This window comes from Crocodylus siamensis, chromosome 4 (assembly GCF_052110815.1).
Source record: "Crocodylus siamensis isolate JL-2025a chromosome 4, ASM5211081v1, whole genome shotgun sequence".
Taxonomy (NCBI): domain Eukaryota; kingdom Metazoa; phylum Chordata; order Crocodylia; family Crocodylidae; genus Crocodylus; species Crocodylus siamensis.
The window spans coordinates 64,639,852-64,652,023 of record NC_143398.1 but is presented as its reverse complement, the minus strand read 5'-3'; the positions used below and the strand labels follow the sequence as shown (position 1 = coordinate 64,652,023).

General features: G+C 47.8%; 1 protein-coding gene across 2 annotated transcripts in view; it reads left to right on the top strand.

Moving 5' to 3' along the window:
* Positions 1 to 12,172, top strand: part of WIF1 (Wnt inhibitory factor 1) — an 86,511-nt gene that overhangs the window by 56,556 nt on the left and 17,783 nt on the right. For both annotated transcript variants that reach the window (XM_090042451.1, XM_090042450.1), the window contains exon 4: positions 1,735 to 1,875. In XM_090042451.1, the coding sequence (XP_089898577.1) occupies positions 1,735 to 1,875 (141 nt within the window). The remainder of the gene's footprint in view (positions 1 to 1,734; positions 1,876 to 12,172) is intronic.

Genomic DNA, 12,172 nt, shown 5'->3' with positions numbered 1-12,172 from the left:
CAAATTAAATGTTGCTGTGCTTTACTGAAGCAAAAAAAAAATCAAGAAATATTGCCCACCTTGGCTTGCAAAAATATTTTTATGGAAAACAAAAATGATGCAGAGCTGCAAGTTCAGTATTATGTTCTGAAATCTCAGACAAGCTTTAATAGAAATGAGTAAACTAAGTGCTATTAGCTGGAACCAATTTATAGAACAAGAAGGAGCCAGTGTTGAAGAAAAAAAGATAATTGTTTCATCTGAAGATTATTTAAGATCAGTTGTGACAATCACAGAACAGCATTCCAAGACTCTGAGGTCCCAGGCCTGCCTCCTCATTAAAATACTGCAGATTTAATGGCTTTAATTATTTACTTAGACTCTTTGTACTTCAAAAGTGTTTGCATACTTTTCTTAAAGAGCCAATCTCCATCTATCCACTACATTTAGAACACTTAAGAAGCTCTGTCAAAGTGACGTCTCTCTAATCATTTTAAATAGTTGCATCAAGTATTGCATATACTAAGTATTCTTTCCTACCACTACTTCACATAACAAGCTTTTATTAAAGTCAGAGCTTTATTCAGACATTAATGCTAATTTATGCACCAGCAGAATACATCTAGGATAACCTTTTCAAAAACATCTAAGATCCATTTTCAAAAGCGGTGTGAGGAGGGGTGCGGGGAACAGGAACTGGAATCTTAATAGGATTTAGGCTCTAAAGTACAAAGTTAGTTAATTCTGGAAAAAAAGCTCCTAAAGGACAAATACAGACCGGTCATCGGGGTGCCTTCTCTTAGGTCAGCAGGGGCCAACCTTTTTTGGCAGGCATACCACAAATTAGCCATCCACCCTTCCCAAGTGTCTTTTCCTTACCCACTCTGCAGCTCAGCTTTCAGCTCCTGTCCTGTGCTCCCTAACCAACTCACTGCTCTGCTTTTCTGCTTTCTTTTCCCTGCCATATCTGCTGCTGTGCTGCTGTCTCCTCCCCTCTCTGCCGTGTGCCACACACAAAGGTTTCCCATGCCACTTGTGGCACCTGTAACACAGATGGGGCATCCCTGTCTTAGGTGATACAACACCAAAAACATAAGGCATCCATAACCCTTATATAGCCTATGGACTGGAGGTGACTGGAACAAAAGAAAATGCTTCTGCCCTTTTCCATAACTTAGGGACCTCTGTTCATTTGGGATCCAGGGCACTAGTCCATTTTCTGAGGCTAGGCACCTAACTAATTGGTGGCAATAGAGCCATCAACCTTTTGCAGAATAACCAAGTGGTTAGAGCACTTGTTCAGCCAGTCAGAGAGCTTGGTTCTGCTTTTTCCTCAGGCTGAGGAGATTCAAACCCATCTTCCAAATGAGAGCCCTAATTACAGACTACAAAATAGACTGTAGAAGCACCTTCTTGTCTTCCTGTTGAAGCTGGCCCATAGTGCAGAAAGGAATGGAAAATTCATGGGGTCAAGACAAGAATAGGCAAGAGAGAGCCTGCCTCTGTAACTTAATAGTTATGGCACTCCGCTTGGAAGAAGGAGTCTTGATGTCTTGTCTCTGCTTCCAGGACATTATTTAATTTATTTGTTGACAACAGTCTGTATATGCTATTCATTCCCAATGTTAACAAATGGATACTAAACTGATATAATGTTTTTATATGATTTCTCTATTTCAGTGTTTGTATTAAACATTGTAATATGTATATTATCTTGATAAAATTATTAAATAATTATAAGTTGTTTCCCTTTAGTTGTCCAGGTTGGATTTCCTTGCCTCGGAAAGCAAGATGGAGTAGCAGCATTTGAAGTGAATGTAATCATAATGAATTCAGAAGGCAATATAATTCTCCAAACTCCCCAAAATGCTATCTTCTTTAAAACATGCCAGCAAGGTAATTATGAAATCATGGCCTCATGACATACCATTAGCTTGTGGTTTTTAAGTTACCTCTGTCTTATTTGAAACACAGGTAGGCATGGCAGTAATGAAAATGTCACTGGGATTGTAGCAGTGGAGAGAAAGTAAGGACTCTTGGTTATTTTGGCACTCTGTGATTTGCTAGAAATTTAATCAAAAGGCTCTTAAACATTTTTCATATCATGGAAAAATTGTCTTGCAGACACTTTTCTTTCCATTCACAATCACATATCTTCTTGGCAGTGATAGAATTTCTCACATGGAAAATAAATATTAGAAAAATATTTAATTTGCTTTAAGTTGCATTTTAATGCAATTTAGCAGATGGAAACAAGGAGAGTTTCCTATTGTGTGACCAATCATTTCTCCAGCAATTTAACTTACATTAACATTCTCAAAAATTGCCACTAACATTGAGTACATCGGTTTTTCAGTGTACAGTGTGAGCACCAGAGACCTTATTCTCATGAATATGATAATATGAATATGAAGATAGGTATCTTCATCCCCAGTTGAAGTCATGGGGAGCTGCAGGTGCACAGCTTCTCTTGATATCTCAGACTGAACACTTAAAACTTTAGATAGCCTAAATCAGGGACTGCTGTTGCCAATGTTAGTCTTAACCTCTTTGGTTCCCCTGCATAGCAGATAAAAATCTACTTACCTACTTCACCCACGTCACAAAACTTCATTAATATTTGTAAAGCATGAAAAGATGTTTGAGTGGGTGTTGTTAAGGTGCTAATTCACCTACCCTTATTTACTCTGTAGCAGTGTATTAATGCATGTTATTCAGTTGCATAAATGATAGCATAGATAGCATAAGTACTATTCTGGAGGAATAACAGGTCAGTATTTACAGTCATGAACCAATATAAACAACCATTGTGTTTGCTGACAAAGAATACACCAAAAGTTATACTGACCAAAAAAGAACACTTAAAATGGTCTGAGAAGGGAGTTGTTGTTTGTGTGTTTGAGGGAAACATCTATTTACATTCTTTTTTGAAGCATTAATCTAAATTTAGAGTATTTAATGCACCTACAAACTATTGTTCTTAACTCTGTGGATTTTGAGGCTACGGAAAATTTCAAGCAGTATATTTGTAAGATTGTGTAGTTATCAAATGTTGCATGCTGTTTTATCCAACTGACCCATGCCAGAGTTTGTGGGCAAGGAATGAGACTGTTAAGTCCCTTAAAACCTAATTCCCTTGTCCTTCGTGCTCTTTCTCACTTCTTTTCTGTTAGCCAATTGGCAGTAGTAAGGTTTCAAAGAACAAGCAGAGGGAGGAAGGGCTGTTTATTTTTTGAAACTCTACTGAAGCTGAACAGCAGAACAGCACGGGTCTTCTTCTTTGAAGACTCACTGTTACCAATTAGCTGAGAGCAATGGTGGAGGGGGTATGAAAAGGGAAGAGAAGCAGAAGAGAAAATGGGAAGCTTAAGGAAACTTAAATTATACATCTTATACACAAAGGAGTCTATTTGATGCAAATGTAACACTTTAAAATGATTTTACAACTTTTAATTTTAATTACATATAAAGCTATTACATTTAATCAAGTTTGGAAGTAGTGTGGTCATAACAGAGACTGTATAATTCTGATATGTACGTATGTTGGGGAAACACTGTTTTTCTTGGTTTGAAACCCTCTCTAGCCAATCTCTTAGTACCCTTCACCCAAGCCATGTTTTGCATACTATTATCATTGCCATTGCACCATCATTATCATTTGCACTTATGCAATTTTAGCTTTAGTTAGGCACTATGGACTCCTGGTATGCATTATAGGGCCATGTCACGCAAGACACTTAGTATATATTAAATGGACTTAAAACATGAGCAGCTATGTATTCAAGCAGTATAACATGCCAAATGTGCTCAATTGTAGCAAACTTATGACTTTTCTGGTGAAGAGTATTTTATTAAGGAACATATGTTGAACTACTGATGACCTGTTCCGTGGAGATAATACAAGCTATATGAAGTTCCAGCATCCCAAGATGCACAACTCCCAGCCCCCCAATTCCTGCTCCAGGGGCCAGTCTATCTACTGTGCAGAACTCTACAGCGTGATGGGAATTGGTATCAAGGCAACAACCTCACCTACTTGGGGGGGTATGACTCCACAACACGACCCCATGCACCCACTGAAACCCTCAGGGTTTACCAAGGCCTGCCACTTTTGCTTGAACACTCCAGTGTCAATAACACTCACCTAACTTGATGTACTGAACCAAATATAATCAGAGAATGTCTTCCCCAGACATTCCCTAACCCTGCAGAAGCGTTGTGAACTGGAGTCATAAAAGACTCATCACAAACTGGGGAGAAGAGCAGTGTAGGATTAACATTTATTGGGGCCCTGGGCAGACAAAAAATTGGAGGCCCCCCATAGTCCATTATAAATGTGAATGTATTGTCACTCCTCTCCCACAGCTGGGCTCCATGTCCTGGGAGCTGGACTTCAGCAGGGGGAGGGGCACTTCCCTTCCTGTCGTTTCATAGTTGGTAGGGTTGGAAGGGACCCGAGTAGATCATCTAGTCCGACCCCCTGCCACGGCAGGAAAGAATACTGGGGTCAAACAACCCCAGCAAGGTGTACATCTAGCCTCCTCTTAAAGAACCCCACGTAGGAGCCTGCACCACTTTTCTTGGAAGTTGGTTCCAGATCCTAGACGCCGTGACCGTGAAGTAGTGCCTCCCGATATCTAGCCTAAATCTACCCTCTGCCAGCTTGTGACCGTTATTCCTGGTCACTCCTGGTAGTGCTTGGGGGAACAGGGACTTCCCCATTGCCTGCTGATCCCCCCTGACTAGTTTGTAACAGGCCACTGGATCTCCCCTCAGCCTTCTCTTTTGGAGGCTGAACAGGTTCAGGTCCCATAGCCTCTACTCATAAGGCCTGCCCTGCTGCCCCCAATCATATGAGTGGCCCTCCTCTGGACCCTCTCCATGTTGTCCACATCCCTCTTGAAGTGCGGCGCCCAGAACTGGACGCAGTACTCCAGTGCTGGCCTGACCAGTGCCACACAGAGTGGGAGTATTACCTCCTTGGACCTGCTTGAGATGCATCTGTGGATGCATGACAAGGTATGGTTGGCCTTCCTGACTGCATCCCCACACTGCCGGCCCCTGTTCATCTTGGAGTCAATGATGACTCCAAGATCCTTTTCCGCCTCTGTACTGACAAGAATGGAGTTCCCCAACCTGTAGGTATGGTGCCGGTTGTTCCTCCCCAGGTGTATCACTTTGCACTTGTCAGTGTTGAATCTCATCCTATTCTCATCTGCCCACCCCTGTAACCTGTCTAGGTCTAATTGCAGTCTGTTGCACCTTCCAGTGTGCCCACATCCCCCCACATCTTAGTGTCATCAGTAAATTTGAACAGGGTGCTTTTTACCCCCTCGTCCAAGTCACTGATGAAGATGTTGAATAGTGCGGGCCCGAGGACCGAGCCCTGCGGAACCCCACTGCCCACGTCCTTCTAGGTTGAGACCCATCCACTACCACCCTCTGGGTGCGGCCCACCAGCCAGTTGGCGACCCATTTGACTGTGTGGTGTCGACACCACAGTCCCTCAGTTTCTTAATGAGAACAGGGTGAGAGACAGTGTCAAAGGCCTTCCGAAAGCCCAGGAAGACTATGTCTACTGCTACCCCTGCATCTAAGGATTTGGTGATCTGATCATAGAAGGCCACCAGGTTGGTCTGACAGGACCTGCCACTAATGAACCCGCATTGGTTGCCCCTAAGCATAATCTCCCCTGCTGGCCCTTCATGGACATGCGCCAGAATAATGTTCTCAAAAAGCTTGCCCAGGATCGAGGTAAGACTAACCGCCTATAGTTTCCTGGGTCCTCCTTCTTCCCCTTTTTGAAGATGGGAACCACACTGGCCCTCTTCCAGTCCTCTGGCACCACACCAGAGCACCAGGAGTGCTCATAAAGCCGTGCCAGGGGTCCTGCAATGACCTCAGCCAATTCCTTTAGAACTCTAGGGTGGAGATCGTCTGGACCAGCTGAGTTGAATACATCCAGTCCCTCCAGAAGTTCCCTAACTAGTTCCTCACTAACCCTTGGCCTAGGTGTGCCTCCCCTGGGGCCCAAGGGGGGCCTAGCGGGGGGGTGACTGTTCCAGTCCCTGTTTAGGAAAATGGAGGCAAAGAAATCATTAAATATGTTGGCTTTGTCGTCTGGTGTGACGACCAAATTTGCTAACGTGTCCTGCAGGGGTCCCACATTACCTGGAACCTTCTTTTTAACCCCTATGTATTTTAAAAAAGGACTTCTTATTGTCCTTAATCCGGGAAGCTAGTCCCAGTTCCATCTCTGCCTTGGCCTTCCTGACTGCCCCCCTACATCCCTGAGCAACTGCAGTATAGTCATCCTTGGTGATGGCCCCTCCTTTCCATTGGGTGTACGCCTCTGTTTTAGGTAGGAGACATTCCCAGATGCTTTTGGTGAGCCATGGGGGCTTGTGTGCCCTCCTGCTCCCTTTGATCCGTGTTGGGATTACCTCCCTTGGGGCTTGGAGGATCATCTCCTTAAGGAGCGACCACTCTCCTTGGACACCTGGCTCCCCTCCCCTCTGGGACCTTAGTGCTTCCCCAACTATTCTCCTTAGCTCATTGAAGTTCGCCCTCATGAAATCTAGGGCTGCTGCTTTGCTGCAGGCCTTTGCCACCTTGCGCTGGATGGTGAATTCCATCAGGCGATGATTGCTGTCACCCAGGTGGTCGAGCACCCTCACCAGGTCATCTCCCGTGGCCAGCACCAGGTCCAACAAGGCATCTCACCTGGTGGGGCTGTGCACCTCCTGGGTTAGATGGAGGTCCTGCACTCTGGCCAAGAACCTATGTGAGCGTTCAGACGTGGCTGACTGTTCTTCCCAGCAGATGTCCGGGAAGTTCAGGTCCCCCATGACTACCACATCCTTTGACTTCACTACCTCCATGAGCTGACCTAAGAATTCCTGGTCGAGCTCTTCCCCTGGGTTGGGAAGTCTGTAGTAGACCCCCACTGTTAAGTCTCTTTCCCCTCGACTGCCTTGTATTCTAACCCAAAGCACTTCAGAGTGCCCTTCCTCTGATTCTTTGTTAATTGATGAGGATGGGTATTCCTCCTTGATGTAGAGCACCATGCCTCCACCTTTCCTTCCTATCCTGTACAGCCTATAGCCCAGTGTTGTTGCTGCCAAGGGTGGGGTGGGCTTTCATGTTCCACAGGGGAGGCTGAATGGACCCAGCCGGGCTGGGGGTGGGGTGGCACATGCTCGCCTCTCCTCCCTGCTCCCCTTCTCACCCACAACCACAGCTGGAGTAGAGCTGAGTGGGGTGAAGGCAGATGCAGGCTGCCCCTGTGGGATCAGGGCTCTCCACTCTGCTGCCTTTGCCCTGTGGTCCCCATGCTGGCCACATGCTCCATGCCTACCTGGCAGTGGGAGGCATAACTTGCTCCCAAGGGAAAGGCAGCAAAGCCCTGAGCCCACAGGGGGCAGTCCATATCTGTCCCATGAACAATTATGTGAGGAGCACATGCCACCCCATTCCTCCCCTGGGGAGTGTGCACAGTGGTAGGGAGCTACCCCCTTCCCTCCCCCCCCCATCACGTCCCCTGGACAAGCCGCCCATGGTTCCATCCCACTCCCCACCCTGGCCCCGGATCCCATGTACCACCCTGGCTGGGCAGCACCCCCAGTCCCTGTCCCACTCACTCACTCACTATGGCGGCCTTGGTCTGCCCCTTCCCTCCCCATACCCTTTCCCCTCCAGAGACTTAACTGCAAGGAGCTGCTCTCCATGCTGACCTGGCTGTTTACTGGCCATAGGCATGCATGCAGCCACGCACATGCATATAGCACCCCTTGAGTCCCACTCCCAGCAGCTCCAAGCAGGACCCCTTGCAGGCAAGAATGCTGTCCACCTGCAAGGGGAAACCCGCCATTTCCTGAGGAAACCCAGACACCCAAGGGGCCCCTGGAGCCTGTGCAATAATCCGCATCTGGAGAGGAGAAAACAGGGCACAACAGACAACCAACAGAACAAGATGGTCCACGAGCACATCACAGCCCAGATGGTGGCTCAAGGGCACTACCAGAACTGGCAGCAGAATCCACACTAAAGTCAAGTGCATGAAGTTGCAGTATATTCAGGGTATGGGCACCAACAAGGTCTTGGGTGCTGAAAGAACTGTGGTCCCCTTCTACAAGGAGTTTTCAAGCATCCTTGAGGAGGACCATCCTTTTGCTCTCCACCACACCATGCACTGAACACACACAGGCCTAATGCAGCATGATAACAATGAAAATGATGGTGGAGTTCTGTCTCCACCACCTGCTACCAAAAAAGCCATGGCGGAGCACAAGGATGTCGGCTCAGTGGACTTGGTCCCCACCCAGACTCAAACACAGGATGGACAAGATGGGGACAGCTTGGACAAGACACTCATCAAGCAGGTGGACATGGGCAACCTAGACCAACTACAAGTACGTTTCAGCAGGAACTCCAGGGAAAAGATTACTGGTGGGGTGCTTGGACCTCTGGAGGTGGCGCATAGCTGAGTGGTGACTCAGGACTCAGGAAGTTCTTAGGTGTGGGATTGGCAATCAATACACACTGCTCCCTCACCCCTGTAATTTACCAGAAGACTGTGGGCATTGTGTTCAGCACAATGCAGACGAGATGAGAATTAGTGGCCGGTGCTTACACTGTGGCAATTGTACATAGGTCAGTGGCACATTAAGGCTTGAGGAGCCAGTTATGGCACCTAGTGGCTGGGCCAGTTTTTATTAACCCTAGTTAAGGGTTAATCCATACATGCAAAATGATAAGTGGAAACCCAGTCTACCTGCCTCACCCCACAGACCACCCTACTTAGAAACGGCAGCTCACAGCCAGCCCCTTCCCTGTTTCTGGACATCCCACATGCACTGGGGTACTTTGATGGGCTTCAAGGGGCCAACGTCCCCCTGGTCCACACATATTGGTAGATGCTGGTTGAAATCTGCATGCCAGTATCTAGGGTGGGCTTAGCAGCGCTCCCCCTGCAACACCAGGGTCCAGCCCTTGGACAGCATTTTGGGGTACTAATAGAAACGCACTGTTTAAAGCATTTATTTAGGTGCACCTGAGAACAATCAGAGGGGTGACTGAGGGGGCAAATCTCTGAGAGGAGGGACATGTAGAATAAACCATAACCCCAGGTCAACCTGCATCCTCACCCTCCAAAGACACTGGTGGTATGGCTGGTGGTAGTCCCATATGCTCCTCTGTGGTGGCCAGGTGCAGATGAGTCTGCTGCTGGGGAACACTGTCATCACTGTCACTTCAGCTGTCTCTGTCACCCCACCGATACTAGATGGAGCCACTTTGGGTGGCAGTGAAAGTTGTCATCTTTTGGGATTCCAGGTCCTCTTCATAGCTCAGGGTTGCAGTGACAGTGGGCTCAGAGCATTCAGGCAGAGCACAGGACTGGGCATCATTCTTCAAGAGAGCTTTGTAGGGTGTGGAGGAGGGCAAGATTATCCTAGTTCAATATGAGAATGATCACTACTTTTACTGCTAGGATGCTTGGCAGAGCTATGAAGCAGTAATACAGAAGTAGAAAAGTTTCCAAAGTCTCAGCGTACGTTCCATGGAATCACTACTCCTTCCAGGGAGCCATCACAAATAGTTATGCTCTTCCATGTCTCTAGGACCAGTGCTGGCGCAAAAGCTTGCAGAAGTACCAGGGCCCTAGTAGTAGGGTTGCCACCTGCAAGCTCAAAAAGATCTGTGCTGCCGAAACATTCTTGCCAGGGAGATACCAACCAGAGAAGTGATGTGCTGAGACAGGGACAGACAAGATAATGTAGTAGGAAGGTGCCTTCCTAATGGGTGATCCCCACCCACCTGTGGGCAACTGTGGGGAGGGAAGAGTTTGGGGGAGATGGTAGCTAGCTGAAAGTAGATATCTGAGAGATTGCTTACCATGGTACAGTTCTCCTCTCATCCTGCTTACTCATGGAAGTGAGCAGGGAGAGTAAAACACACTGGCTTTCCCTCATAATATCTTAGAAGCTGGTAGCAATTTCAAGGTCTGCCCTGCTGTCAGTGTAGTGTTGTCTGTGCACCTGTCAAGACTGTATGTGTGGGAATTCCAGGATTGACACAAATTATCTGCTAACCATGGAAGTACACTCAAAGTCACTTCTCTTTTGTTCAGTCCTCTGAGTTTGCTCTGGCCTGGGAGAGCTCTGGAAGTTCCAGCACTGATGCTGCTCTAAGGACATGAAAGGGCAGTCCCACTCAGACAATATCCTGTAACCAAAACACCAGCAGGACCAGCAAGATCAGATGCTGGAGGAGTTCATGGAATCCTTCACATGGAGAGCTGATGCCACTGAGAGCTGGCTTGCTGCCCATGAGCACCAGCATGTTTGGTCAGAGGAGCTGCTAAGAAGTGTTCAGCAGACTTTCGTGGCTTAGGACCACCAGTTCCTGGAACAGATGCAGAGGCTCAGAGATGGTCCAGGAATTGGCCCTCCAGATCCATGCATGCCTCCAGTCTGTTGCAGACTCATGTAGTCCTTCCTGGACAGGATGGCTACTGCTGCTGCAGAGTATGTTTATGTCATGACTATAGGGCTGCAAACACCTATAGTCACCTACCCTCCCACACCCAACCACAGGCAATGGCACCAGTCTAACACCAGCCTGGGCTACCATGAAGACTGGCTGCCTCCCATACATCCTCCCACACCCTTTCCTGGCCAGCAACTGCCTCAAAATGGCCAGTGGAGCAGGGGGAGGCTGGTTAGGCACACTGTGCATACCACCCTGTACTCCAACCACGCTGGCCAGTCAGAACCGTATACCTGCTGGCATGGCTGGGTGCCAAGCAGGGAGTGGAGGTCTGGGCAGCAGGTCTAGGCTATGGCAGGGGCAGCCTTTCCCTTTTCTGAAACAACAGGAGGTGACAGCACGCCAGCAGTAGGGAGGCAGCACCACAGAAAGGTACCTGAACTCCAATGATGAGACAGAAGGATGTACCCTGGCACTGTCTGCCCCCATCCAGCTCCTCAGCAGTGTGGAATTGGATCTACCAATGCAGCTGTCAAGCTCTATGGAGCCATCCAGCTTTGACTGGGGTGGGAGCATACTCCTATGCCACAGCACTCCCAGGGACCCTCACAGCCAGCAAGGAGACCTGTAGATAAAGGATTTGGATGGACCTGAAAGTACCCCACTCATCTCAGTTTGCACAGTGTTAATTTAAGCTTATCACAGTTGCTTGTGAGATGGTTTTTGTTTTCAAGTGTTTATTTTAAGTGTATTTGAAGAAATAAAGCTTTCACAGTTATGAAATTTGTTTTTTGTGTGCTTCTGGTCCAGGCCACCACTCAAGTCATTTTCAACCCCAACCCACCCAGCCTCTGTTCCCCACCTCCCAGCCAACCTTCATGAACTCCCAGCTCAGGACCCAGTTCCTGAGTTTCCCCCTCCCAGCCAGCTCTTGCAAACTCCCAATGCAGGACCTCAGTTCCCCCATCAGTTTTCCAGCGTGCCCAATCTTTTTTCTCCCTCTCCAGGTCCCCCACCCTGCCCTGCTCCAGTCCTTCACAACAGGGAGCATTAAGGCAAAAGTTAATGTGAAAGATGTGTACTGAGATGTTTTGGAGAAGCACATTAAAAGGTACAGCACAGTGAATGAAGGACTGACAATCACTTAGAGGTCCCCTGTGCCCCCCTTCCATCTGGCAGAACATTGTCCCAGAAAGGAGTTGACCAAGGCTTCCCTGATCAGAACAGCCTGGAGGTGGTTCTGTCTGGGATGTTCAGCCAGGAGCTCTTCTGGGTACCATCCAGAGCACCAGGGGCTCTCCTCCATGTGTGTCGGTCCAAAACTGGCCTAATTTCCAGGAAGGCTTCTCCTCTCACTTTGCATATGTTGTCAAGGATGCATACAGGGGCCACAAAGCTAGGAATGTTCCTCAGCCTAAGTTCAAGTTGAACCCGTAGGGACCTCCAGCACACCTTTAGGTGCCCAAAGACATGCACCACCACCATCTGGCACCTGCTCAGCCAGTATTTGAAAAACTCCTTTTTATGGTTCAGCTGGCTGCTGTATGGCTTTATGAAACAGGGGAGCAGCAGATAGGCTGCGTCCCCGATGATCAAGGGAGTAACAGGCAGCCAAGTTCATGGTGGGAGCTCTCACAGTAAACTCTAGCTTGACCATTACCAGAAACCAGGGTTCCTGAATATGCAGGTATTGTGTCCCTGGCCC